The 26,455-nt window shown below is 39.2% G+C and overlaps 1 protein-coding gene across 4 annotated transcripts; it reads left to right on the top strand.

The window, feature by feature from the left end:
• The first annotated feature begins 16 nt into the window (after positions 1–16).
• On the top strand, positions 17–26,455 carry CCAR1 (cell division cycle and apoptosis regulator 1). 4 transcript variants are annotated; one of them, XM_081189577.1, is made up of 25 exons: positions 17–165; positions 1,448–1,568; positions 3,459–3,631; positions 5,206–5,250; positions 7,178–7,204; positions 8,523–8,716; positions 8,848–8,962; positions 9,046–9,238; positions 11,309–11,438; positions 11,662–11,823; positions 13,693–13,918; positions 14,467–14,580; positions 15,882–16,048; positions 16,783–16,993; positions 17,825–17,908; positions 18,234–18,419; positions 19,200–19,391; positions 20,334–20,567; positions 21,252–21,363; positions 21,749–21,831; positions 22,273–22,419; positions 22,839–22,959; positions 23,663–23,848; positions 24,159–24,364; positions 25,612–26,455. In XM_081189577.1, exons 2-25 carry the CDS (start codon positions 1,496–1,498, stop codon positions 25,663–25,665), a joined length of 3,435 nt encoding a protein of 1,144 aa, XP_081045703.1. In that variant the 5' UTR covers positions 17–165; positions 1,448–1,495; the 3' UTR covers positions 25,666–26,455. The 4 variants fall into 4 exon arrangements, with proteins under 4 accessions (XP_081045703.1, XP_081045700.1, XP_081045702.1 ...); XM_081189574.1 differs by having other exon boundaries at positions 18–165; positions 7,172–7,204; XM_081189576.1 differs by having other exon boundaries at positions 38–139; positions 7,172–7,204.

Raw genomic sequence — 26,455 nt, 5'->3', positions numbered from 1 at the left:
CGGCGCCCGAGTGAATCGCCCCCTCCGACCCGTCCGCGCTCGCGCTCCACTTCGACGCATGCGCCGTGCCTCGATTATCCGTGTGCGCGGGGTGTCGGAGGGGGTGGGGAATGTGCCGGAGGAGTTTGAAATGGCCCCTGTGAGTCCCCATTCGGCCCGCGCCAGGTAAAGGGTCGTCGGGGTTGAGGCGCGTCAAAGGCGCCGAGGCCGGGTTGGCCGTTTCAGAAGTGACGAGCCTTGAGGTTTCCGACAGCGGCCCTTGGGTGGGCTGGGCAATGCGAGAGAGGGAGGCTCTTTTCCCGGGCGGCAGGCAGGCCTCTGCCCCTCATTGTTGTAGCGGGAGAGGAGGAGGAGGCGGCGCGTCTCCCGCGCCGCTTTCTCCTCGGGCCCCTGTCCCTCCACCTGAGGAGGAAGAGCGAGCGAGCTGGCTGGCCGTTTCGCCCTCAAAGGCCTCTTGTCTGTGTCCCCGCCCGCCCTCCACCCACCTCTTCTCGACCCCCACCCCGCGTGCCTCGTATGCATGGGGAGCGCGAGAGCCACCCAATAGTTACTTCTTTGTTTCACTCCGTGAATTTCCTCCACTCGCATTCTCTCGTTCCTTATTTGTAGGCCTTGTTTGTGTGGCCCCCCCCCCAAACGTATCCCATTAAATACAATTTATCTTCCATCCTGTCGGTGAGGTTTTCTTTGCAAGTGGTTCACACAGGACAATTGGACGTGTGATTGCTAAGAAGCGAGTTGGACTGAGCTCAGTTAAGCTGGCTGTCAGGTGCTCGCGACCTCGGTCTGCCTACGTGCAGGTTTCTAGTGGACGTTGCTTTTTCTCTCTCCCGCGCTAACTTCTCGGGAAACTTCCGTTTTCAAGAGATTGCTTTTCATCTTTATTCTCCGAATACATATTGCTTTGGAATGCAGTCTCCGTTTCTGGCTCAGGCTAAGTGTTTCAGTATACCTGGTATTTTTCCCCTGCTCTTTCGCGCAGCAGCTCCAGTCGCTGGACTCCCCTAGGTTCACAATCGCTGATATTTACAGTGCAAAGACCTGTTCTTTAACTGCGGTGCCATTTTAAAGTCTGCAAGTCCATTAAACTTCTGTGAACAAAGCGATAGCGTTGCTCTTGGTAAGGTGCCATATTATGTTGCAGATGCATCCACACCTTGAAAGATGAGTTTCTAGAAGTCTTGGTTACAGCTACGTATTGAACTTTTGTCACAAACCAGGTTTTTTTATGCATTTACTTAGAACATCCAGGTGTTTATTTGCCTATGACTTTTCTGCAATCCTCCCCAACCACAGGTTAGTTTAATAATTGTATTATTGTTAATTTACTTTAAAACGTTATTTGCCACATCACGCACTGAAAACCAGTCTGCCTAATCTGGAGTAGACTTGCATTAAAATAATTTAAGTGTTAGTGTGGGTTTCATAAAGTTATTTATTTTGATAGGTCACAGTTGTAGAAGACTAAAACAGCAAAAGAATTTTGTCGCTCATCATGGCTCAGTTTGGAGGACAGAAGAATCCCCCTTGGGCTACCCAGTTTACAGCCACTGCAGTATCTCAGCCAGGTCAGCGTTTATATTTCTTTTTAACCAGTAACTACTGCCTTAGCTTCAATCTGACATTCTGCAAGGTTTCATACTTTTTGTCAGAGGAAACCAAAATAAAATGAATAGTTTAAAGGGTTTTAATTGATAAATTGGGTTGATTAAAATGCTTTGTCCAGCCAACAAGGTGATCCTGTTTAATTAGCAGAACTATTTTTTTTAAAAAAATATTTTTTAATAAGTTCATTAAAAATGCATGCCATCAAACACCTTAAATGAATAATTTATTCTGATGTGACAGATGAGGAATGCTTCTTCTAAGATTTTGCCACACACATATGCATTATCATAAAGATGGTGTGCTTTTTTCTTTAGTAGTATTTATTTTTCATATGCACATATATGTGGATTTAATAATTTTATCTAGGTGACATCCCTAAAACTCAGCAATTCTTTGGCATTGTGTTTATATGAAAAGGGCAGGAAATTTGCTTTGAATACATCATGCTTTGAATACATATTGGTGCCCCTGTTATACAGAGACTGGATTTAGCTTGAAATAGTAAGTAGCATATTTTGTTAGTTGTTGAGCCAACTATGCTTTGCAGTATACCACATTCAAACAAGTTATTAAAACAGGAATGCTACATTTCTTCAGAAGCATGGTTTTCTTCCTTGTTCCCAAGTTGGTTTCTTTGCTGCTTAAAAGGGAAGAACCTGATAATTTTTACAGACTTGGGCCTTCAGCTGGTATTTTTCCAACTCTGTTTTCAAAGTTTCTGTGTTTAAGAGTTTGGAGCATGAAGTTCAAGGCTAAGAATGCTTAGCTGAACATATCAGAATTTGTCTAATATATGGTCGCTTTACAAATGATATGTTGCTTTCTGTTGGTGCCCTTAGGTAAAATGGAAATAAAATTGAATGAGATCTAAATTACAGAAGCTTGAAGGACCAGTAAAATTTGAGAATGAGCAGTTTTAACTGTGAGGCCTGAAATGAAATGAAATTGTTAATTGCATAATTACTTCTGGGCTTTCCCCTCTAAGCATGTGCAGCACCTCTTCCATGATCATGGTGAGGCCTAGATGCTGATACTAAGCCCAATTAATATACCATGTTATAGTTTCTCTTCTTCCCTCTCCCCTGCTGCATCTATTAGCTGGCAATAGCAGGTGCTTGCATACTCTTATGGTGCATCAGTTTTCAGCTCCATTTTTATTCTACATATATTTTGTAACAATTGTTTGAATAAACGCAGAATGATTTATATCATATACTGTTTTGTTAACTGTTAAGTAGCACATTATATCTTTAAATGGTTAAGTTACAGTTTGATACATCAGCCAGTATTGCATTTATTTTCCTCAAAATGTTTCTTCCTTGGCTTCAAAAGATCCAGAATTCATCTATATTTAGTATCAGATCATTAAGTCTGCAATGTGGTTTGAAAATGGCCTGTGATCTGGCACACCAAGAAGTCTTGGCGTAAAGCATACTCCATCCTTAATTTCCTATAACTGAATATACCTATTAGCTTTAAGGCTAGGTTTTTATTATTGCTCTCAGTTTTATGTTCCAAGTGAAGAGTTGCTGAAGACTCCATTGCTTTGTTGCTTTGGATCTATCCTGCCAACTGTGTGTGTTAAGCCTCATGTAGTAAACATGAGCTATAATATTCTTTGGCTCTAAACTAAAGTAAAGTTGAACCTTTTCTGCATTTGAACAGCAGCTCCTATATAAAAAGTGCATGTGCTGTATATTGGGGTGCAAGGAAGAGCCATTTCCCCACAAGCTTTGACTTACAGGAGGAAATCCTTAGTTCTGTTAAACCCCATGTTTGACCATGATGAGACTGTACTACCCACCCACCCCAAACTAAGATGTCCTAATGCTTAAATCCTACATTTTCAGCTGCTCTTGGTGTTCAGCAACCATCCTTACTTGGAGCATCTCCTACAATATATACACAACAAACTGCATTAGCAGCAGCAGGCCTCAATACTCAGACACCAACAAACTATCAACTCAGTCAGACAGCTGCTTTACAACAGCAAGCTGCAGCCGCAGCAGCCGCATTACAGCAGGTAAATGGAACTGCATCTGCTGACTCCTATTTTTGTGCAGCCAGTGAGTGGCAACTTCAGTAAAACAAGCTGAGGTCCAGATAAACTTTATAATCTGCTTTGAGATTTTTATATGTAAAATGACTTTACTATTGTTTAGATACTGAATGTTATATAGTTTTTATGTAGCCTGTCATGTCTAGAGCTTTCTTGTAGTCATTATACTGAGCCTCTGTTTGGTGTTCTCAAAATATCACATACCTTCAGAAATAGGGAAATCTTTTTTAGTAGGGACAAATGTTATTTGTTAGTGGCTTTTTCTAACAATGGGTACCCAAAAAGAATTTCAGTAATGGAAAAGCTAATAAAACACTAAATCACAATTCTGTAAACTAGAGTAAAAACTAGTGATGCGTCAAATTTTAATGCTTAAAACATTTTTTGGAGAAAGGTAGGTTTTCAAGGGATTTGGCAAGTCCCTAAACACATTCACATACCCCTTAGTGGCTTTCCCTAGTTCTTAAGTATGTTCATGGTTGTTGTTGTTGTTATTATTATTTGTTAGTCGCTTTATACAAAACTCTCAAACATGATATGCTGCTGCTATAGCATAATTTCGTTCCTCACAGTATGATCTTCACTATAGCAACATGATTGGATTTGGCTACGTGATGATGTCACTGAAAGTACCACAGCCCTCACATTGCTTTTATTCTTGAGGAAAAGAAGAAACATTTGCCTGTTGCGAAAGCAATTAGTCTGATGTTCCCAGCCAAACAATGCTGGTGATTTCTTGATGCACAGTACTGGCATGCAGTGACTTGTGTCCTGATCCAGTTCTATTTATATATTGAATTTGTACCCCACCTTTCATAGTTATGTGTGACCAGTTGCAACAGAATATAGATGAGAATGTGCATCCTATTGATAAGGTAGTGTAGATCAACTGCAGCTGTATGCAGATGTTGTCCTTGCCACTGTTTTTAATGGGATGTATTTCCAAATGTGTGGACATTCTGTTATAACTAGCAAACTGCAACTAGATTTGAGTGAAGGAGTGTTGGCCTAATTCACCTTCACATATTTGCAAAGTGATGTGAAAAATTGCAGAAAAGTAGGGGGCACTCTTCACAGGGGGTTCATGCAGGGCTCCTTTTGCTTGCCACTAATAAAATCATTACAGCATATCTGTCCCCTGTGGTTTAATCCAAATTAGGTCAAACTAGGATGTGTTGATGAACTAGAATATTTAATCTGCAGCTGACATAACTGGGTGTTGTGATCTTGCGAAGCTCCTGTTCATTTCATTAAGGCTTGCTTATGGATATTTCATAGCAGATTGTACTCGGCATTTGTTAATTTAGTTCATGTTGTAATATCTAGACTGATTTTTAAAAAACAAATGCTTTTCAGAGAAGATACAATACTGTTTTGTTCAGCTGATGAAATAATAGAAATGCAAGTATCATCTTTTTTGTCTTAAACTTTATTTCTACAGTTTGGTTTTGCCATATTTACATTTCTCTGAGATTGTAGTATATAGATATATCTTTTTGGAGTACTGTCTAGTTATCAATTCTGATTCTGTTTTTCAGCAATATTCACAACCACAGCAGACCCTCTATAGTGTACAACAGCAGGTTTGTTCACCTCTTTGTGTGCATATTGTCAGTCTCTTATTTGCTCTGTCTGAATTGGTCCGTAGTCTTCCAGTTCTGGATGTTAGCCCAAAAATGTATTTTAGTTTTATGTCGTTAAATACATAAATGATTGAAATGTTCACATTAAATGACATGTAAAACCATTTGTCCACCAATATACCTCCCTACTTAACGTAGCCTCACTTTAACATATCCTCCAACACTCATAACGTGGTGGGAGATTCAACAATGAAGTCTTATATTTCTCCCCCCAGTGTCACATCAGATTGAGCAATTTCAATATATGCTAACAAATTGTAAGACCATGTACATTTTTTAAAACATACACACACACACTCACGCTCTCCAGCGTATTTTCCCCACCCAAATAGCTACCTTCTCATAGTGGGTTGTATCCAACACTGCTGTTCTGCTAGCACAGCAGACTTCTGCTTGCTCAATGGAACTTTCCCCTCTTATCTCTTTCAGCCTCCCCAGCCCACAACCTCAGAATCTGCTCCAGAGGGTTGAAAGACAATTCAGAGCAGATTCTGAGGACATGTGGGGAGACGAAGAAGAAGGGAAAGTGTCACTGTGAGCAGATCTCTGCAAATGCAGTGTGATATGCAACCCTACGTGTGCAAATTGCTGTGCCCTTATATTTGAATCTCTACAGAACCGTAGTGACTTAACTAAGGAATCATGGAAACTGTTTTTCTGCTGTGATGAAACTGATCTTTATTGTTGTCAAAAAAAAACTTCATTTGCTGGGTTCTTTGAGAAGAGTAATGAGGAGACAGAAGTTGGTCTGAGTATGGCAATGAGGGAAGTGGATGTACCCCAACCCTCATATATTGTCCTGGATACTAAGAAGGGGGAGGATTGGTCTTGCTTTATCCTTTGTATCACATCTTCCCCCTAAACCTCAGCCACTGGGGCAATTCGGAATGCGCCACAAAATAAAGGCACGTTATAATCTAGAATTTGTGGATGGGATAACTATATTGGTAGTGTTGGAAAATGTGCTTTCAAGGACTCATCTTTGGACAATAGACATCTGCTGTTGATACATGGTGATCTTGCCCTGTCACTGCCTTTTTTAGCCTTGATTCATCCTGTATTACATAAAAGGGAAAATCCCAAACCCCAGCCACTGGTCTGTGTGGTTTTATGAAGTTGTGGAGTCACTGCTGTATCCACAGCCCTACCATGCCAGGGCAAAAGTTGTGGGGGTAGGGTGCTAGCTGCAGGAGCCTGAACTTGACGCAGCCTGATGCCATCACACAATGGTAATGATATCTGCTCAGGATCCAACATACCCTGGGCCAGCTCAGCCCACCCCACCTCCAGAATACTCCATTTTGGAACCTTCGGCTGGCTCCTGCTGGTGGGGGTCATGCTAGTAAAAGGTAAAGGTACCCCTAACCGCTAGGTCCAGTCGTGGACGACTCCAGGGTTGTGCACTCATCTCGCTCTATGGGCCAAGGGAGCTGGCCTTAGTCCGCAGACAGCTTCCGGGTCATGTGGCCAGCATGACTAAGCTGCTTCTGGCCAACCAGAGCAGCGCACGGAAACGCCGTTCCTTCCATACACCCATTCTGGCAGCAAAGTGATGCTTCTGTCCTCCTGGTGGTGGCAGCTGGTGGAAGACCAGTATTGCTGAGCAGAGGGACACCACCTAATTCATCCCCTCTGAGCCTAGCCCAAAGGGAGTTTGGACTACTCTGCAAGAGAGGAAAGCTAAGTGTTGGCCAAAACTGCATAAAGAGCAGCTATTGTATAGATAAATAATATGCTAGAATTCAGGTATAGGCAATCATGAAAACATTTTGCAGCTATTTCTCAAAGCTAAATATGGCTAAAGAGGAAGCTGGACTTGCACAAAGCATAAAAAGTAATTCATGGTCTTGTATTTTTTAAGTTGCAGCAACCTCAGCAAACTCTTCTAACCCAGGTTAGTTTTATTAAAGCTTTCATCACTGTATAATAAATTTGCCTGTGCACTTGTCAGCTCTGCTTTTGTTTAAAGTTTTAAACATAATGGTACCTTTATTATGTCTCATGTAATACAGACAACTGGTAGTTCAGTCCAATGTGTTCTTTATCCCTTTGATTACCTCCCCCTCCCAAACCAAAATATAAGTGCCCTTGTAGTTCTACTGTTATAGAGAGATATTAATTTCATGTTATTAGAAGGGGTATTTCTAATGCATATTTTCTCTTAGACTTCTATTGATGCTTTTAAGTTTTTAGATGATTAAGACTAGAAACTTAGGCTGCCATTCTGTGCATACTTACTGCGAAGTAATCTCTATTGAATATGATGAAATTTACTTCTAAGTAAACCTGCATAGGATTGTGCTATAAGTAGTATACAGATATTTGGAGAGACTTTTCTTAGGACAGGAAAGTAATTATTTTATGTTCATAAAAAGTAGTGGACAAAAGGTACGTACATCCCCCCCCCCCAGTAAGGTAGCCTATATTGCACTTGAAAATTCTGAAACATTTTGCAGCAATGTAAGATATTCATTCATATTTTTGTCTGTGTGCTATTATTTCAGAAAACGTTTTAAACATATGTTTCAATGTGCATAACCACTTTAGGGAGGTCAAAATATAGCATAGGAAAGAATAGGTTACTGAAAAGATAATCGACACAAATTAAATAATAGAAGCAAAATTCAAAATCTGGAAATGTTCTTGGAAAACATCAATTACATAGCAACTGAAAAACAATCTCTGCTTCCAGATCATGATTGGTGCTAGTCTGAAAGCATTTCTGTGTTCTGATGTGCATTTACAGTTTTCATGTTTGAGGTTATTTTTATAGAAATACAAATAAGCCTACGGTTTGAGGAAATGGTTTGGAAGAAATGGCTACCATAATAAGCAGGTGGGGTTTTGATATATTGGTTGAACCAGCTTATGCAACTGCGGTTTGATAGGAGAAAAATCAAGGTTTATCTGTTTTTTTCTCCCCCAATGTAAAAAGATATAGTTTTTTGCACTTCGTACAATGCAACTTTAGTTCAAAATAATGAAAAGAGTGTGTGGCCTTTGACACCTGAGACATGTTTTCAGACCCCACCCTATTCCTGTGGATGTAATTTTTAAAAACATTTTAAATATTGAATTTTAAATTGTTGGGACCTGATGGTGAAGAATGGGTAATAAATTGAAAAAATACAAATTATTATTATCATTATTTCAGCTATACTATTTAGAAGATTGTCAATGCTTACATAATTTCATGTTTTATTTGCACGCAGCCAGCTGTGGCACTGCCAACAAGCCTTAGCCTGTCTACTCCTCAGCCAGCAGCACAGATAACTGTTTCTTATCCAGCACCTCGGTCAAGTCAGCAGCAGAGCCAACCACAGAAGCAGCGTGTCTTTACTGGAGTAGTTACCAAGCTACATGACACGTTTGGTTTTGTGGATGAAGATGTATTCTTCCAGCTCAGGTAACTTAATTCTACCATACGTGGAGAAGTGGTGATACTGATAAAATGCATGAGAAATAATATAGAGAAAGAAGTTTATTGAGAATTATGGTAGTGTGATGTCTAATCATGCGACTCTTTTCATTTTGCAGTGCTGTGAAAGGGAAGAGTCCTCAAGTAGGAGACAGAGTTTTGGTAGAAGCAACATATAACCCTAATATGCCTTTCAAATGGAATGCGCAGAGAATTCAGACTCTACCAAATCAGGTATATACAGCCACTCAGTCTGACTCTTGTCGGCACCTTTAGTGTAAAGCTGATTCACAAGTTGTTCCCTTTTTCCTCATTAGAACCAGACTCAAACCCAGCCTTTACTCAAGACTCCTCCACCTGTACTTCAGCCTATTGCACAGCAGACTGCATTCAGTGTGCAGCCGCAGCCACAGCCACAGTCGCTGCTACAGGCACAGATATCAGCGGCTTCTATTACACCTTTGCTTCAGACACAACCACAGCCTTTGTTACAACAGCCACAGCAGAAAGGTATTTCTTCAGTACTTGACATATATTGGATGTTTTCTTTTAAAAAAATGTAGAAGAATATAACTGACTGAATAGTATCAAGGCTATATGGTCTTCAGTTTGCCTAGTAGCTGTAGTGCAAGAGAGATGTTGCATTCTGAAGTCAGAATAAACCATGATATGTTGTTATGGGAACTTCAGGCTTGCATATTCCCACACACGCAAGGTATAGTTGTTAAAGCTTCCAATTGCTGTTTGTAACCACAATTTCCAATTTTATCCCAGTATGGAAAACTGTTTTTACAAACCATAGTTATTTAACCAGGTTCAATTCTCATTTAAATAGCTATGAAATGTATAAACCACGCATTCCCATATTCAGATGAAATGGGAAACTGCCTTGTTGCAAACTGCAATGGGAAGTCTTGTGTGCAAAAGGTGGGAATGTAGCTCATAAACCTGACATTCACCATAGCACATTCTCATAATGTTAAACTGGTTTATTATAGCATTGGAATGTAGAACCCAGCCACACATTTTGTAATCAAGGTTCTCTGTGGATATTCTATGATTTTGTTTATAACTATGGTCTAAACTTTGTTTGTGTTGCCTGTTAGTATCCATAATATATATGCATTTTAACATCAGCTGTAGAATACTTTGCTTCATCCTTCTAAAGAATAAAAATGAGCCCCTCCACGGGCCTCCATAAAAAGAGTTGTAGCACCAGAATTCATAATCACTTTGCAGTTACTTCTTGCATAAAATAGGTTGGCATTAGGGCTGGTAAATTGACTAGTTCTGTGGTTTCTGAAGAGGTAAATAAAAAAGATGGGTGTCTTTCATATAGAGCCTTAACCTTCAAGAGAACCTGTTTAGTGTCTACATAGAAACTGTTGATGTTTTGGACTTTACTTGAGCAATCTGAATTAAGGAGAAGTTACCTTGTTTGGTTTGGTTTTAAATCTGCTTTGCCCGCATGTTCTTTCTTAGGCCTCCTGCTCTGTGGACTTTGTATTTGCTTGCACTATTTCTGAGGCTCATCCTGTTGTGTGACATCTAGCACAATTGCATGCTGTTATATGCTCTGGTAGACATTTTCTTGAGTACAGTACTGTTGCTCAGTCTTCTTTCCTACAGCTTGAGGTCTAATCTATAGACCTCTTTTCCTTTGCTGCAGAGAACTGTGGATTGCCCAGTTGATGAGAGTAACCTCTATCTGTTGTACATGTTGTAATTTATGGCATTGCCCTCTCACAGTGCTTAATGACGCAATCATTGTGGAGTTATAGCAACAGAAATGATAGATTGTTGATGATTTGAGGGCCAGTTCAGACTACTTGGCAATTATTTGTGACCTTTTCCTCCCCATCTTGTGTGTTCTTGTGAACAACAGTCATGCTTGAGGGCAAGCTGCATGTCTCTGGATGCTTACTGATTAACAGTGACTCTCCAGCATGTAGTCACTGCCTGATTACGTGCACTTGCTTCCCTATCAGATATTGAGAAGTGTTAAGCAGGGGGCATGTGATGAACAAACAGCCTTCAGAACAAACAGTGAGGACTGGCCTTCAGAATAAACAGCAAGAGCAGTATTTTGTTGAAATGGACGCTGATTTACACCCCACATTGCTGGAAACTGAATGGTTGAGTCAAAATCTTCCAGCATGTTAATATTTTCTGAGTAATGTAGGTTTAAAGCATTCAGTCAATATAATGTTCTCTTGAACCATTTTGTTCAGTGTCCCTCCACTTGAATTCTGTTAAAGTGAAACTAGCTGCATATCCCAGTATGATGAGGCTTGCATTGAGGAAGAAAAATTCATCATCTTGCCTATATAATTTGAAGAGTTAAATGAATGCATCCCATTGGATTAAATATGAGAAACCTTATGTTGCTTATACCTATTGTTATTAGCTGATTGTTGGATTGCTGCCACATTCATTTCTGCAAAACAAATGAGCAAATATTCTATGCTATTAAAAAAGCATGAAAACTGATAGTTCAAGAAATAAGCTACATTTTTGTGTTATAATTTGCTTACTGATATGAAATTCTTAAGAACTTGTGGAATTTTTCCCCCCTCCTAGCTGGTTTGCTGCAGCCCCCTGTTCGAATAGTTTCACAGCCTCAGCCAGCACGGAGATTAGATCCACCACCCAGATTTTCAGGGCGAAATGACAGAGGAGATCCCATGGCTAACAGAAAAGATGACAGAAGGTGTGATACAAAAATTCCTCTCAATTTTCTGTACATATTACAGACAGCAAATAATTTAAGTATTTGAAGTTTGAATGTAAGTACTGTTCAGTTTTGTTAATGATGATTTGAGAATGGAAGTTCTGTATGTTTTGATGTTGGTTCTAGAGTTATAGGCATGTGAGCTCTGCGTTCATAATGGTAGACGCTAAAACAAGACATTTATATTTCACACATGGTTAAGTCGTGAAAGGGAGCGTGAGAGACGTAGGTCACGGGAAAGATCACCCCAGAGAAAACGCTCTAGAGAAAGATCACCTCGGCGAGAGAGGGAACGATCACCCCGAAGACCCCGACGTGTTGTACCCCGTTACACGGTCCAGTTTTCCAAGTTCTCATTAGACTGGTATGTTATCTTGGTGTCAAATTGCGATTTCATATTTTTCTGTGGAAGGTATTTTACTGCCATGAAATAAGGATGCATTAAATAAACCCAAGAGATTGAAACATATCTTCATTTTTGTTGACTTTAAAGTTACTAAAAGTAACTCAGTTTTACTTGAATGTTGTTCTTTCTCCATCCACCTCCATCTACTGTAGACAGAATATTTTGTGCAAATTAAGGAGATGTGCTTTTTAAACTTTCAGCTGCACAATGACCCTCTTTGTATTACACATTTTTACAAGCGTGTAGGGTGGCTGTGGACATTGTGCAGGAATTTTGGAGCCAGATATGTTGCAAAGTGGAGAGCTGAAACAGTTTACCTGGCAATAAAGCATTAGCTAATCTGTAACATGTTGCAAGTTGGGTGCAGAATTCAGTGCTTTCAGAATCTCAACTTTAATTTGAAAGAACGTGTTTCTAACCCTTGAAGGGGAGAACAAAGGCTTGAAAATGTGAAGGGAATGCAGTATTTTCATGACTGGTATAGGCTATAGAATTCTGAGAAATCTATAGTACCTTATTATATGATACATTAAGGGTATACACCTTAAGAGTGTACTTTCAGTTTATCATGATAAAACAGGGAGTTTCTGCCCAACCTCGGCTAAAGCCTGATCAGGGCTGGACTGTAGTGATTTCCATTTACTCTGACAGTTGCCTAACTGTTCAACAGCTTCTGGAAAAGCAACTTGCCCTAAAACAAAAAATGGTGTTGGTTGGGTTTATTTGTTTGTTTGTTGACTGATTAAAACATTTTTTGGATATTTCTGATACTTGATAAAAGTTTAATGGCTATGACAAAAAGTACCTTAGCTTCCACAAAGGGCTGAACCAAACTTTTGTGAGTCTTGACTTTTGTTTCAAAATTTGCATGTTCTGTTTCAGAGAACGTTTCAACAAGCAAAAACAAAACAAAACCAAATTACCCAAAAACAAAACAAAACCAAATTACCCAAAATTAAGTTACTGTATTTTTCTTCCAAGATGTGGACACTAACGGCTCTGAGCTCTGCAAAAGCCTCCAAAGGCTGGCTTTTGATGTTCTAAAGAACTGTGCATTGTTGCAGCTGCAGCCCATTGGGCACAGTTCAGGGGAAGCTCTTTGGCCTTGAGAAAAAAAGGAGCTTTCCAAACAGCACTTGCTGGAAACCACAGGAGCAGAGAGTGCTCTGGTGCTCATGTTGTGCTCCCTGGTTTCCCAAAGGCATTTGGTTGACCTAGATAGTCTGGACTAGGTGGGCCATTAGCCTGATCCAGCAGCCTCGTTGTATGTTCCTATGAGCTCTGCAATCCCTGAGCATGTATGATCAAACTGAGGAAGTTCCCTGACATGAACAAACTAAAGCTTATGCAGAGTTCCTTTCCATATACAACTTGAGTGTTTGCTCTTCCACCCAACCACAAACCCTTGTGACTGTAATAAGGTGGGCTATATCTGAGCTCTTGCCAGTCATATGTGCAGGAGATTGTCCAACTCCTTCACTTCCAAGGCTTGGGAGCTTCCTGAGCTGGGCCCACTGTGCTAGCTCAGTGACGGCAGTTTCCCAGAGCCTTAAAAACCAGCCTTTGTTTTGTTTGCTTGTTCGTTTGTTTCACACAGCTCTATATAAACAGATTAGAATTGAGGACTTGGATGAAAAACAGACAATACTACAAGGAGCAGTAAAATCCACACACAAAATGGAGCTACTTTTCAGTAATGTCAAAAGTAGAAGCAAAACTATAAAAAGAGTGTTTGAGCTCAGTTCTCATTCTACATCTTGCTACAAATTTGCTTTTAAGCCCCAGCTCTTTTTATTGTTGTAAAATATATTTTCTTACTGTTTAAAGCCTTAGCTGTGATATGATGGAACTGAGACGGCGATATCAGAACTTGTACATCCCAAGTGACTTCTTTGATGCTCAGTTTACATGGGTGGATGCATTTCCTATGTCAAGACCATTTCAGCTAGGAAACTACTGCAATTTCTATGTAATGCATAGAGAGGTAGATCCTTTGGATAAGAACACTTCTGTACTGGATCCACCAGATGCTGATCATCTTTACAGTGCAAAGGTATGTCCAACAACCTAAATCATTCCTGCTTGCATAGAAATGTTTGGAAATGCTTCTTTGAAGGGATTCCCATTGTCTTATGTGCATAGGTTTTCAGTGATGTTACCTTTGTCGCAAATCTTGACTGAACAGTAAACTCAGTTGGACCAGATTCAGTTTCAACTATTTTTTTCCAGAGTGGGTGACATCTTTCCATGGATTCTTTAGTTGGGCCCTTGATTCATGTTGTGTGTGCATAAAATCTTGGCAAGATTGCAATGAACTGTATGTGGCAATTCAAGAAGCTTTGGATCTGCAGGCTACTTGCTAATTTAGACAAGTCTTATTTTGTGCTTTGGGCATGTTAGATGCTGTTAGAAATTTAAAATCAAGTGATGATTTCATTGATATTTTCGGATATTTAACCCTTCAAAATAGGTGTATCTTTTTTTGATTTTATGCATTATTCTAGTCCTATTGAGTTTAGCAGTTAAGTGTAAGATACCAAGCTTTGAATCATAGCTTCGTTACGTTGTCTTGTCTTTTTTTTGGTCATATTACTTTAACAGGTGATGCTCATGGCCAGTCCTAGCATGGAAGATCTCTATCACAAGTCATGTGCTCTTGCTGAAGATCCACAAGAGCTTCGGGATGGTTTTCAACATCCCGCTAGACTCATAAAGGTAAAAATATGCATTTCTAGCAAACAAACATAAACTTAAAAATTTTGCTGGAAAATTAATGCAGGTACAAGCTTTCCACATAGTTTTCTTTATCTTGGGGACATAGAATTCCTATATGGACACAAATAATTACTTTTGAAATGTGTTTTATATATTATTCTTACAGGAGGCCCCCTGTAGTCTCCCATCCAAATTATTAACATGGTTTGCATGTTTTTTGCTCTCAGCACTGCTGAAGCATGTGGTCTTCCAAACCATTTATAAGACTAGTTTCATTTTTTAAAATGGACTTAGATCTGTTGCATTGGAGAAATGAGCAGGAGGAGAGAAGGTTCTCGCCAATGCCCCCTGCTCCCAAACTGCTCTGGATCTTCCGTGAGACTTTGTTCACACAACAGAATCTTTAGATCCAAGCTAGTAAAGTGTTTTGTGCGTCTTGAAAGCAAATAACATCACCTTGAGAGAAATGTGGTGGGGAGGGGGTTCCCATAGACACCGTGAAACCATCAGTATAATCCTATGCATATTTACTATGAAGCAAGTTCTCATTTTCTCCATTGGAACCTACTTCCAAGAAAATACCTTCTTATGTTTCTGGCTAAAATACTTTTAAACTCTCAAGGTTATGTCAGTGAATGTTTATACAATTCTATAAGCCCCTGATTTTACAGTATAGAATATTATTTTAATCTGTTGTTTAAAGCATTTTTATATGATGACAAACTGTTCCGAAGTCTTGCAGAATGAATGAGTAATGATGTTTAAACCTATTCCATTACTGAAATGCAATGTGGAAAAAAGAAACTGAACTCATTCTTGAGCAAGACTTAGGCTGCAAAACTGTATTCACTTACCTGGGATTATGCCCATGGTAGTCATGTATAGAATTGTGCTGTCATTCTTGCAGATTAGGGATAACTGCTTGTGATGGCATGTAAACTGACAAACAGGTATGTGTAATTTTAATGGGTTGTATCCAATGCAGAATGGACTTCATCACTCTCCAGGGTTTTGGGAGACTGTAGGGCAGGCTTCCTTAACTTCGGCCCTCCAGATGAGACTACAGTTCCCATCATCCCTGACCACTGGTCCTGCTAGCTAGGGATCATGGGAGTTGTAGGCCAAAAAACATCTGGAGGGCCGAGGTTGAGAAAGCCTGCTGTAGGGCATTCAGAAGAAGAATGTGGAGTCCAGTTGAACAGTCGGAAATCATCGCAGCATAGGAGTCTACCCTTTTTTTGCAGTTTGGATAATCTTTTTTTTCTTGGAAGGAAAGTGCTAAGTAGCCTTTTCTTCTCTAGTTTTTAGTAGGTATGAAAGGTAAAGATGAAGCCATGGCTATTGGTGGACACTGGTCTCCCTCACTGGATGGACCTGAGCCGGAGAAGGACCCATCTGTGCTGATTAAAACTGCCATCCGTTGTTGCAGGGCTCTAACAGGGATTGATTTAAGTGTATGCACACAATGGTAAGTACTACATTCTTAAAAACATTTTGATGAAATAGCAGCATGCTTAAAATCCTCATGGAAATGATTTGGGCAAAATCAACCACTTCTTTATCAGCAGCTGGTAGTAGCTGTGCAGGCAACTACTCAAAAGTGATATCCTAGTTGACAACGCAAATGTGATTTTGGTGCCAAAAGGTTTGAAGAACAATGAACTTTAAATAATGTGTTTGTATTTGTTGTTTGAACTTTGCAATGCTTGTATGTTAAAATATTCTTTCATTTCACGCATAGCTGGAGGAGATCGCCAAGGAAACTTCATTTCATTATTCTCGTGTTTATAAATAATTAGATGTTTGGGGCAGCCATATTTTCTCTTGGTCGATTTACTACTTGTGTTAATCAGCTGTCGATCGCTTTGTGAATGAGCACCTTCCAACAATAAATACAAAAAAAAGAGTTCAACTTTTATCTTTTATTTCCTCCCGAGTCAGATGAAATGGCACATTTTAGTGCCAAGTGCAAAAACAATTGCCTTCAGCTTTTTTAGTATTAAATTTATTCCCTAGCAGATGTCTTATAATGCATCGTACACAAGTTTTTTCAAAGAGAACATATGGCTTTCATATTTTTTTTCTTTAGAAAAAATTCAGGTTGTCGCAGCAAAGTTGCTTTACTTGATGTGCTACAGTGATCTAGGCTCTGTAAAATGTATTGTAGAATTTTTTTCCAACATGCTTCTTCCCTTGCAACAGGTACCGTTTTGCAGAGATTCGCTACCATCGCCCTGAGGAGACCCACAAGGGGCGTACGGTTCCAGCTCATGTGGAGACAGTGGTTTTATTTTTCCCGGATGTTTGGCATTGCCTTCCCACCCGCTCAGAGTGGGAAACCCTCTCCCGAGGATACAAGCAGCAGCTGGCCGAGAAGCTTCAGGGTGAACGCAAGGAGGCTGATGGAGAACAGGCACTGAACGCTAATCCCTTTTTCTATTTCTGCTTCTCACAGGCGCAGGAACACAGGCACAAATGCACACCACATGCTACACCGCAAACATACCTAGGAGGAACATAATGGGTAACAATGACTGGTAAACCAGCTTTCAGCAGTGTAGAACTTACTTGTGTTTAATTACAGCTAGTGTACCAACTTAAGTGTATACTGACGCAACAAGTGGAATTTAAGCTGTGTGCTCCGTGCACAAATCTTTGTAATCTTAGAACTAGTTGCTGGAATCTGGGACCAGTTATTGAGTTAAGATTTCAGTTTTAAAAGTTGTGTTAAGCATTTTGCCGTTCTACCAAAAAACAAAAAACTTTTATTTTTTCTCCCATGTGTTAGCCTTTTAAAAAATAATTTTAATAATGGTACTTTGAAATAGGCAAGACATTGAAATAACATAGCCTAAAAGAATCTTATCTGGCTGATTGGCAACTTGGTAAATGTAAAAAGGTCTAACAAAATGAGGAGTATTTTGGGTGGTTTGAAAATTGGGGGATATCATACACTGTGTGGTTGGTGGTGACCAGCAGTGTCTGTGTGTCCCCGATGAGCTTTGTGTTGTTGTTCTTTATCACCCTTTTGTGTTTCACAGAGATGGCTCTTATTGGCTGATGAGAGGGGCACTGTTATAAACTAGTAGAATGTGTGTATGTGGCTTTGTTGAAATGGTAACTTTAGGAGAAGACTGTCTGATGAAACAGTTGTGGCCTTGCCCAGGTCAGCTGCAGAATTTAAGAAAGAATCATATTCATTTTGAAGCTTTCTGAAGGATGATGACTTCATTTCATTTTTTAGGATGAAGAGGAGAAGGATGATGGGGAAGCAAAAGAGATTTCTACTCCTACTCATTGGTCCAAACTTGACCCAAAGGCAATGAAGGTAAGCTGAAGACTTCAGGATGTTTACATTACATTACAAAGTCTAGTAAATATTGCAGTATTGTTTCTTTTCTGAAGGTAGTACAGCTATTGAGAATTTGTGTTGCTTTGATCTTTTTAAATGAGTGAAATCTTTGAAAATCACTGATACACATTATATTGGGGCAAATGTATTATGAATTTTTACAAAATGAAGCTTTGTGATTTTTGCCAAGTTTTGCTTGCCTTATATTTCAGTAATTTGAGATGTACTTGTCTCTGAATAGGTTTGATTATATAAGTACTAAATTGTGAATTGAAGGCTCACTGTAATATTTATCAACTAGGTTAATGACTTGCGCAAAGAATTAGAAAGCCGAACTCTTAGCTCAAAGGGCTTGAAATCCCAGCTGATAGCCCGACTAACAAAGCAACTCAAAGTGGAAGAGCAGAAGGAAGAACAGAAAGAATTGGAGAAGTCTGAAAAGGAAGATGAAGAGGAGGAAGAGAGGAAATCTGAAGATGACAAAGAGGTAGCTGTCTAGTGGATTTACTAGTGGAAAATGTTCACTAGTAAATGTTTAGTTCATTATTAAGCAGAACTTCAGGTGTGTTTGTGTGTGATAGGAAGATCTTCATAATGAGAGTAAGGACTGATCTTATGCATGCACACGGTAGTTGTGGTGGGCTGCTTTCTCATAACTTCTTGCCATACCAATCCAAAAGCTACAGGGTCTTGTCTCTAGTGTTACCTAGCCCCTGAGGGAAGGTGGTGGTAGCATGGGAAGGAGCTGCTAAGCCATTTATGTCTACATCTCTATTTACATGTGAATCTTCCTTGTTGCAATAAACATTGCTAGTGCCAAGAACACTAAATAACAGGGCTTGTTAAGTTACATTAGAGTTAAATAAATTTCCAGCCACAACGTAGTGTTGGTTAGGCCTTTGCTTTGTAGAGAAGAAATATTCTCTCCTTTTCCTCAAATGCAGGATGCATCATCTCTCATCTCCTTAATCTTAGGTGTCTTAGGGTAAGAGAAATTGACCAGAGGATCTTGATCACTGAGTGAAAATTTGAACCTGGGTCTCCCCAGTCACTCCCACACTAGGCTGCCTCTCCAGGTTCTGTCATGGAGTGTCCTCGCTAGCATGCATATAACATTCACATAGGGCAAGGGAATAGAAGTGTCCAGTAAACAACTGAGTTTGTGGCTCTCCCCACTCCCCCTGCCTTTTCACCCCGCTCAAGAAGTAAATATTTGAAGTTCATACTATGACGTCTCCACTCCAAATTCCTTTTTTCAACTCTTTAGGAAGAAGAAAGAAAACGCTTAGAGGAAGTGGAACGCCAACGTCGAGAGAGGCGATACATCTTGCCTGATGAGCCAGCAATCATTGTGCATCCGAACTGGGCAGCCAAAAGCGGAAAGTTTGACTGCAGTATTATGTCTCTTAGTGTTCTTCTGGATTACAGGCTGGAGGATAACAAAGAGCATTCTTTTGAGGTCATCTCTTCACCTAACTTTCTCCCCTCACTATTTCTGAATAACTGCTTGCGTGATCAGCCTTCTGATCACACGGCATTGGATACAATTAATTAAGGCGCCCCTGTTCTCTTAAGAGTGCAGCCTCTTCAAGCTTTTGATTTTATGCCCCCATCTTGGTTCTGTGATGAGACAGGGCCAGCTCAATTACTTACGTCAGATTAAGAAAAAAGGACACTGTTTACCAGCAGTACAGCTGTGAAACCTCCATTCATTTGAATTGGATTTGCACCAAGCTAGACTTCTGTGCTCCTGTTAACAGTAAATAAATTATGACAATTGTATCCCTCTCTTCTACTGTAGCCTGGCACCATACATGCAGTGGCTTAGCGATCTTCAAGTGGGGCCTACTTTATAAGAAAGTTGAACTTTGCAATGGAATCAGGGGATATAGTTGGGCAACTCCATATTATGTAACTTCAGCCTGCGTTTCTGTAAAATGAGGATATGGTGAATTTCCTCACTAGAATTTTGTTTAAGGAAAAGAAAAGATTGTAAAACTGCAGAATTTCAAGTGCAAGGTTAATTTTTTATTTCTGCATCCTTTTAATGAACAGGGATTTTGATATTATTGCTTGTATTGAAGTTGAATGTTATGTAACTGTTTTCTCAGGTGTTAATCACTTCTAGCAAAACCAGCAAAAAGTCTTGTGGCATGTTAAAGACTAATTTATTATGGCATGAGTTTTCATGGACAGTAGTCCATTTTTTCAGCTGTATAAAATGTTATCCTGAGTTGTAGGTATATTGAGGGTGGGGCATAGTACACAGTGAGGTTGAAGGAAATGAAATGTACGAAAGTACAAGCAGAGTTAATTACATTTTTAACAAGATTATGCGAGTGTACTGTTTGTAATTCTGTTTCGGTGCTTTGTTAATTCTAGTTTGTTGCTTCCTGTGCAGGTTTCATTATTTGCTGAACTTTTCAATGAAATGCTTCAAAGGGACTTTGGTGTCCGAATATACAGATCCCTCTTGTCGCTTCCAGATAAGGAAGATAAGAAAGATAAAAAGAACAAAAAAGATGAGAAGAAAGAGAAAAAGGAAGAGCGAGATGATGAAAATGATGACCCAAAGCCTAAAAGAAGAAAATCTGGAGATGAGAGAGAAAGAAAAGATGAGAGGGATGACAGGAAGGTTAGTGGCCATTAGAAGAAATAACTAATCAGGTGATGGATTAAGAACGTTTGTGGAGGAAGGGCTTGTTACTAAATATCATCAGTTTTAATTTTATTTCTCATGCTGGTTAATTTTATCAGATCTTGCCGGATAGGAATTCTATAACTGATTTCCTCCCCTTACAAGGAGTTCAAATTGTTATATGAAAAAAATAAATCCTCCCCTACCCCAGACAATGACAACAACTGGAGCACTGCTTCAGCTTAATAATTTTCTGATTGTTGGTTCACTCTTCAGGGCAAATAGGAAATACAGAAACGTAAGCAATATCATCATCCATTTTCACGTCCTCTTGCTGGGGGAGTGGGATTGAATCCCAGATCTCTTTGATTTGTTTTAGAACCTTTTGCACCAAGGGTGAGATCCAGTGTTTTATGAATGGACTACCCCTTCCTCTCCTCTCTGTGCACTCCAGAATTTGCTCCAGAGGGCTGAGGGTTCTTCTATAGTGGATTTAGAGATATACAAGGGAGAACAGGGTAGAGGAGAAGAAGGGATAGTCACATTACACAAGCAGAAACAGATTACCCAGTTGGGCAGACATAGTTGGATGGATATCACCCCCAATTTGTGTGGCTTGAAGGTTTTTAAATTACTGCTGCCAGTTGTTGGATTGTGTTAATATTTATGAACTAATTACAGAGAGAAGATAAGAGGAAGGATGATGCTAAAGATGAAGATGAAATGGAAGATGACAATAACCAGGAAGAATACGATCCAATGGAAGCAGAGGATGCTGAAGATGAAGATGATGGTATATGGGGATGATTACTCTAACTAAAAGGTGGCAGGTGCAGACAAAGGCAAAACTGTAGAGCCCTCAGTTATGTGTGTTGATTTACACTAGTGAATTTGCAGTGAGTAACAGACTGTGTACAATACTTCTGTACCTTTTGATGTGAAAATCCAATCTATAAAACTACAATTATTACTTAAGATTATTGAACCAAAGTGGTCCGGAAGAGAAATAATATCTTTGGCACATGCGTGTTAACAGAACTTCTGCTGTTTCTTTCTATGTTGTAAGATGCCCATAACATCACGTGAGCTGTGTGCATCTTCATTCTAAGATATGTATAATAGCAGTATAAAGCGCTGACGTAATATGAATATGCTGAAGGTAATGTTTGTTTCCATAGATAGGGATGATGAGGAAATGAACAGACGAGATGACAGAAGAGAGGGAAACCGGCATTGCAAAGAGAGAGCTTCTAAAGATAAGGTATTTAGTGCTGTGAGTTCCTAACTGTGAATCAATGAAGATGCTAGAGAACTAGGAAGGAATAGCCTGTCTGCCAAAACTGTCTTCATCAGTCTTAAGTTCTGTTTCCTGAAGGGTTTGTTTACTGGAGATAGTGTCAAAAACCAATTGAGGTGAAAACTGTCTCCATTTTACGTAATATACTAGTAGCTCTGACCTGTAATCAGTGTGGGAACTAACTCCTGGAAAAAAATTCTGTCAGATCCTGCTGCTCCTATCTCTTGTCCTCATAAATTGTATAACCATCTATGAAAGTGCTTAGTGTTGTAGAGCTTTAGAAAATTTATATATATGCACATGCCTTTAAGGAAGCTGTACTTCACATATTTTCTAATACTGAAATAACTAATGGATTAAAAAAAAAGGGAGGAAAGCCTTATTGTTATAAAATGTGTTTTTTAGGAAAGAGACAAAACACAGATGATAACTGTTAACCGCGATCTTCTGATGGCTTTCGTTTATTTTGATCAATGCCATTGTGGATACCTTCTAGAAAAGGATTTGGAAGAGATACTGTACACACTTGGACTGCATCTCTCACGAGCTCAGGTTTGTTGCTAAAGCTGTATGGGAATGAAGAAAAGGGAAGGCCTTGCAGCACTCAGTCTGCATCACTCTGGGGTTTTTTTCTCTGGTTAACTGCAGTATAATAAAGAGAAATAAGACTTGTCCAGTCACTTTTTATACATCTGTATTTTCTTTGCTAGAGAAAAGGGAGGAAACAAGGGGGTGTTCATGATGAAAAAAATGATAAATGATTGAAGTCCACATGCATACAGAAGAATTTTATTGTCAAGAATTTACGTAAAATTACTCTCTTGCTGTAAAATATTTCAAGCTTTGAGATTTGATTTTTTTTTCCTTTTTAAGGTATTTATATTGTAAAAATGTATTGCTTATATTATGCATGAGAATCATGCCTTTGTTGAGCAAACCATTAATGTGAATTTGGTCTCCTGCTATCTTAGGTTAAGAAGCTGCTTAATAAGGTGGTGCTTCGTGAATCTTGCTTTTATAGAAAACTGACAGATACTTCTAAAGATGAAGAAAATCAAGAAGAAATTGAAACTCCACAGGAAGAAATGCTAGGTGACACAATTTTGTTAGCTATGAAGACATGTCTACCATTATGTATGGTGAAATATCTTCTGCCTGTGTCACTTTAATAGCATGTACTCTTTCTTCAATGTGGTAGGTAGTAAAGGCTGCAGCAGTGAAATTCAGAGAGGGGACCATTTTGAATGAGCAGAAGTCCCTGTGTGCTTGCACACAGCACATTTGGATCCCATCCTGTTTTTCCCATAGTAGATAGGTAGCCGTGTTGGTCTGCCATAGTCAAAATAAAAAAATTCCTTCCAGTAGCACCTTAAAGACCAACTAAGTTAGTTCTTGGTATGAGCTTTCGTGTGCATGCACACTTCTTCTGAAGAAGTGTGCATGCACACGAAAGCTCATACCAAGAACTAACTTAGTTGGTCTTTAAGGTGCTACTGGAAGGAATTTTTTTATTTTGTTTTTCCCATATTTTGCCAACATGACGATCTCAACACTATGGACAATCTGAAAGTTTTTTGAGTGGGAATTTTACTCCTTATGTTGGGACTGAGGATGTGGGGGAGGGAAACTTTTGTTTCACTCTTGGAATATGCAAGTACACTGAAATTCTTGAGAAAACGTGGGACTTTGCTAATTTTCTACTGTAGGAGTCTTGAAGTTCACCAGACATGTACTGTAGGAGTCTTAAAACTCACCAGACATGTTGATTTTAATGATATTTCTTAATCCCATATAGGAAACAGGCTGCTGCTACCATCACCTGCTATAAAACAAGAACCAAGAAGCTCAGAAGAAAACGTTGGCCTCATTGTTTACAATGGAGCTATGGTGGATGTAGGGAGTCTCTTGCAGAAACTAGAGAAGAGTGAAAAAGCCCGAGCTGAGATGGAACAAAAGCTTCAGTCACTAGAAGAAAAGACAGGTGGGAGAGTGAGATTTGAATTATTGCTTCACACATTCAGAAAGGTTTATTATTAAAACAGAAAAATACTTTAAAGCCAAACAATTATAATTCCTATGAATTGGGTGGAGTGTATGAATACTCAGGTCTTCTGGCCTGAATAAAGAAGACACATCTTACCAAATCGCATTACGAGCTCTGCTAGGTGATACAGCTGTATAATTAGGTACATGGCATCTTTAACGCTGTTTGTTCTGTAATGATTGAAGGAATATAGAAAAACCGAAAGTAAAAGATTAAGTGTTTTAAAATCTTTTTTGGGGGTTTTCAGATGAAGATGAAAAGACTATATTGAATTTGGAGAATCTGAATAAAGGTCTGTCTGCAGAACTTAAAGAAGTCAAAAAAGATGCTGGCCAGCTGCAAGAGAATTTGAAGGCATCAGAAGATACAAATTTGCAGTTTGAGGGGCAGCTGAATAAGACAATCAAAAGTTTGACTACAGTTATGGATGAAATACACAGCGTTCTTAAAAAGGTAAATGTTTTTCTCATTCTGGTTGGGATTCAACTAATCTGTTGCGTGGGCACAGCGAGGCCTGCTTGTGCAACCAGACAAACTGCACTTTATTAAACTTTGCCTAACCATGGAGGTGCTGTGGCCTGGAGGGTGTTCTGAAGGCCACACAGAGGCCTGTATTTGGATCCTGGGCCTGAGGTTCCCCATCCCTGTGAAAGAGGTGTATAAGATTAGGCATTGCATGGAGAAACTGGGTTCTCCCCCTGTCGTAATATTAGAACTCGTGGGTTCTAACGAAGCTGAATGTTTGAAGATTCAGGACAAACACAAAGAAAGTACTTCACATAGTGCATAGAACTCTCTTCCCCCAAGAGGTAGTGATGGCCACCAACTCAGATGACTTTAAACAAGGATTAGAGAAATGCATGGAAAATAGAGCTGTTGATGGCTTATGTTCCCCTCCACTCTTAAGAGGCAGCTTGCCTCCGAATTCCAACTGCTGGGAATCAGAAGCGGAGAGAGTGCTTTTGTACTCAAATCTTGCTTTCAGATTTTCCTTAGGCATCTGGTTGGTCACTGTGCAAATAAGATGCTGGACTGTAGCCTGATCAGCAGGGCTCTTCATATGTTTATATGATGAATACCCACTTCCATCAAAAAACAAGCCTTAAAGAGACACCGACTGTTTACTTGGAGACCCCACTGTGGTTCTTTAGTCAAGCCACATTGCAAGAGGAACAATATAATCAATATCCTTTGGAGCCAATGGATACTGTCACACATGTGGAAGATAACACCCAAAAGAACTTCAAGAAATTGAAATATTGCTTCAGTTATATTACTTTCTTGCCAGCCCTGGCATTGAAAGTGTGTATGTGGGAGGGAGAGGGGAGGTGAGGGAGAGGGAAAGAAGAGGGAGAAAAGAGTAGTAGGTTTGGTTTTTGTCTCCTAGCATATTAAAAATGTGCAAATACCTGTGATTTCACATTATGTAAAAGAGTAGTATTTGAAATTGTATTAGTATTTGCAGCTATTGAAATCTGGTTTTCCTAGGTATTCAGGTATTCATTTTAAGTGTATAGTGTCATAGTTTGGCACTTCAAGCACAAGACACAAAGATCCATGCTTATTAATCACTAAGTGGCTGATGACAGGTGATTAAAACCTGCTGTTAGCATGGGAATAATGCTGTATATGAAATTATACGTTACTTAGGGCTTCAGTTGATATAACCCTTCATTAGTGTATTTCCTCCTTTTCTACAGGATATTGTGAAGATTGAAGATCAGAAATCCAAAGAAAATGGAGCAAATGTATGACAAACTTGCTGCTGCTGTGGGGAATATGATGTCACATAATGTAATATAAATCATGAAACTGGAGTGTATGAAAGTGGTGCATGTTTGATTTGAGTAGTATAAATACCTTAGTCCAAGCAAAGGATGTAAAAAGTTTTATAAATGTGCGAGCCTGCTTCAAAGCATTGCTTGTAATTCATAGCTCTCAATTTATTAGACACTCCTTGAGTGAAAATAATTTTGCATTGCAAATATGTTTTAGGGCAAACTTCGTTATAGTTTGAATGCTAATAAAGTTCATCAATTTAGTGGAAAGTAGCAAGTATTTAATTACCAAATGTTTTCCTTTTAAAGTCTAGTGAAGACTTTCCCCCCATTATTTATAGAAATGCTATTCTTAGGTTTTTATTTCAGTCTAATTAGCCTTTTTAAATTCAGGTATAAATCATAGCATGCTGCTTAATTTTGCAAGTAAAGATTTTTAAAGAAAATTTTGAATTTCTTGTCACAGTTTCTTCCCTTTAAATCAAACCTTCTCACTTGGAAGTTGTTCTTATTACTGTTTTGGTGCCCAGTGATTAAGAAAAATAGTAAGGAACTTAGCAGAATGGTAAATTGGGATTTATATGAAAATACAGATTGGTTTTGTTATACATTTTTTATTATTACTGCGTTAATATACCAGACACTTAAGTATGAAAATGTACAATTGCATAACTGGCCAGTAGATGTCACTATAATGCTTTATGGGGGTGGGCGTGGGGATTGCTACTACTTTTTTATTGGCTCTCATTAAACTGGTTGTTTATTT

The sequence above is a fragment of the Podarcis bocagei genome (genome assembly GCF_964188305.1).
Source record: "Podarcis bocagei genome assembly, chromosome: 4".
Taxonomy (NCBI): domain Eukaryota; kingdom Metazoa; phylum Chordata; class Lepidosauria; order Squamata; family Lacertidae; genus Podarcis; species Podarcis bocagei.
This window is presented reverse-complemented; position numbering and strand designations above follow the sequence as displayed.

Bases quoted from the DNA above. Each gene is read 5' to 3' on its own strand.
- CCAR1 (XM_081189574.1), top strand. From the start codon at position 1,496: ATGGCTCAGTTTGGAGGACAGAAGAATCCCCCTTGGGCTACCCAGTTT. The intron at 3,632-5,205 runs GTAAATGGAACT...TCTGTTTTTCAG, and splicing joins CAGCAGCCGCATTACAGCAG to CAATATTCACAACCACAGCA. The intron at 23,849-24,158 runs GTGGGAGAGTGA...GGGGGTTTTCAG, and splicing joins GTCACTAGAAGAAAAGACAG to ATGAAGATGAAAAGACTATA.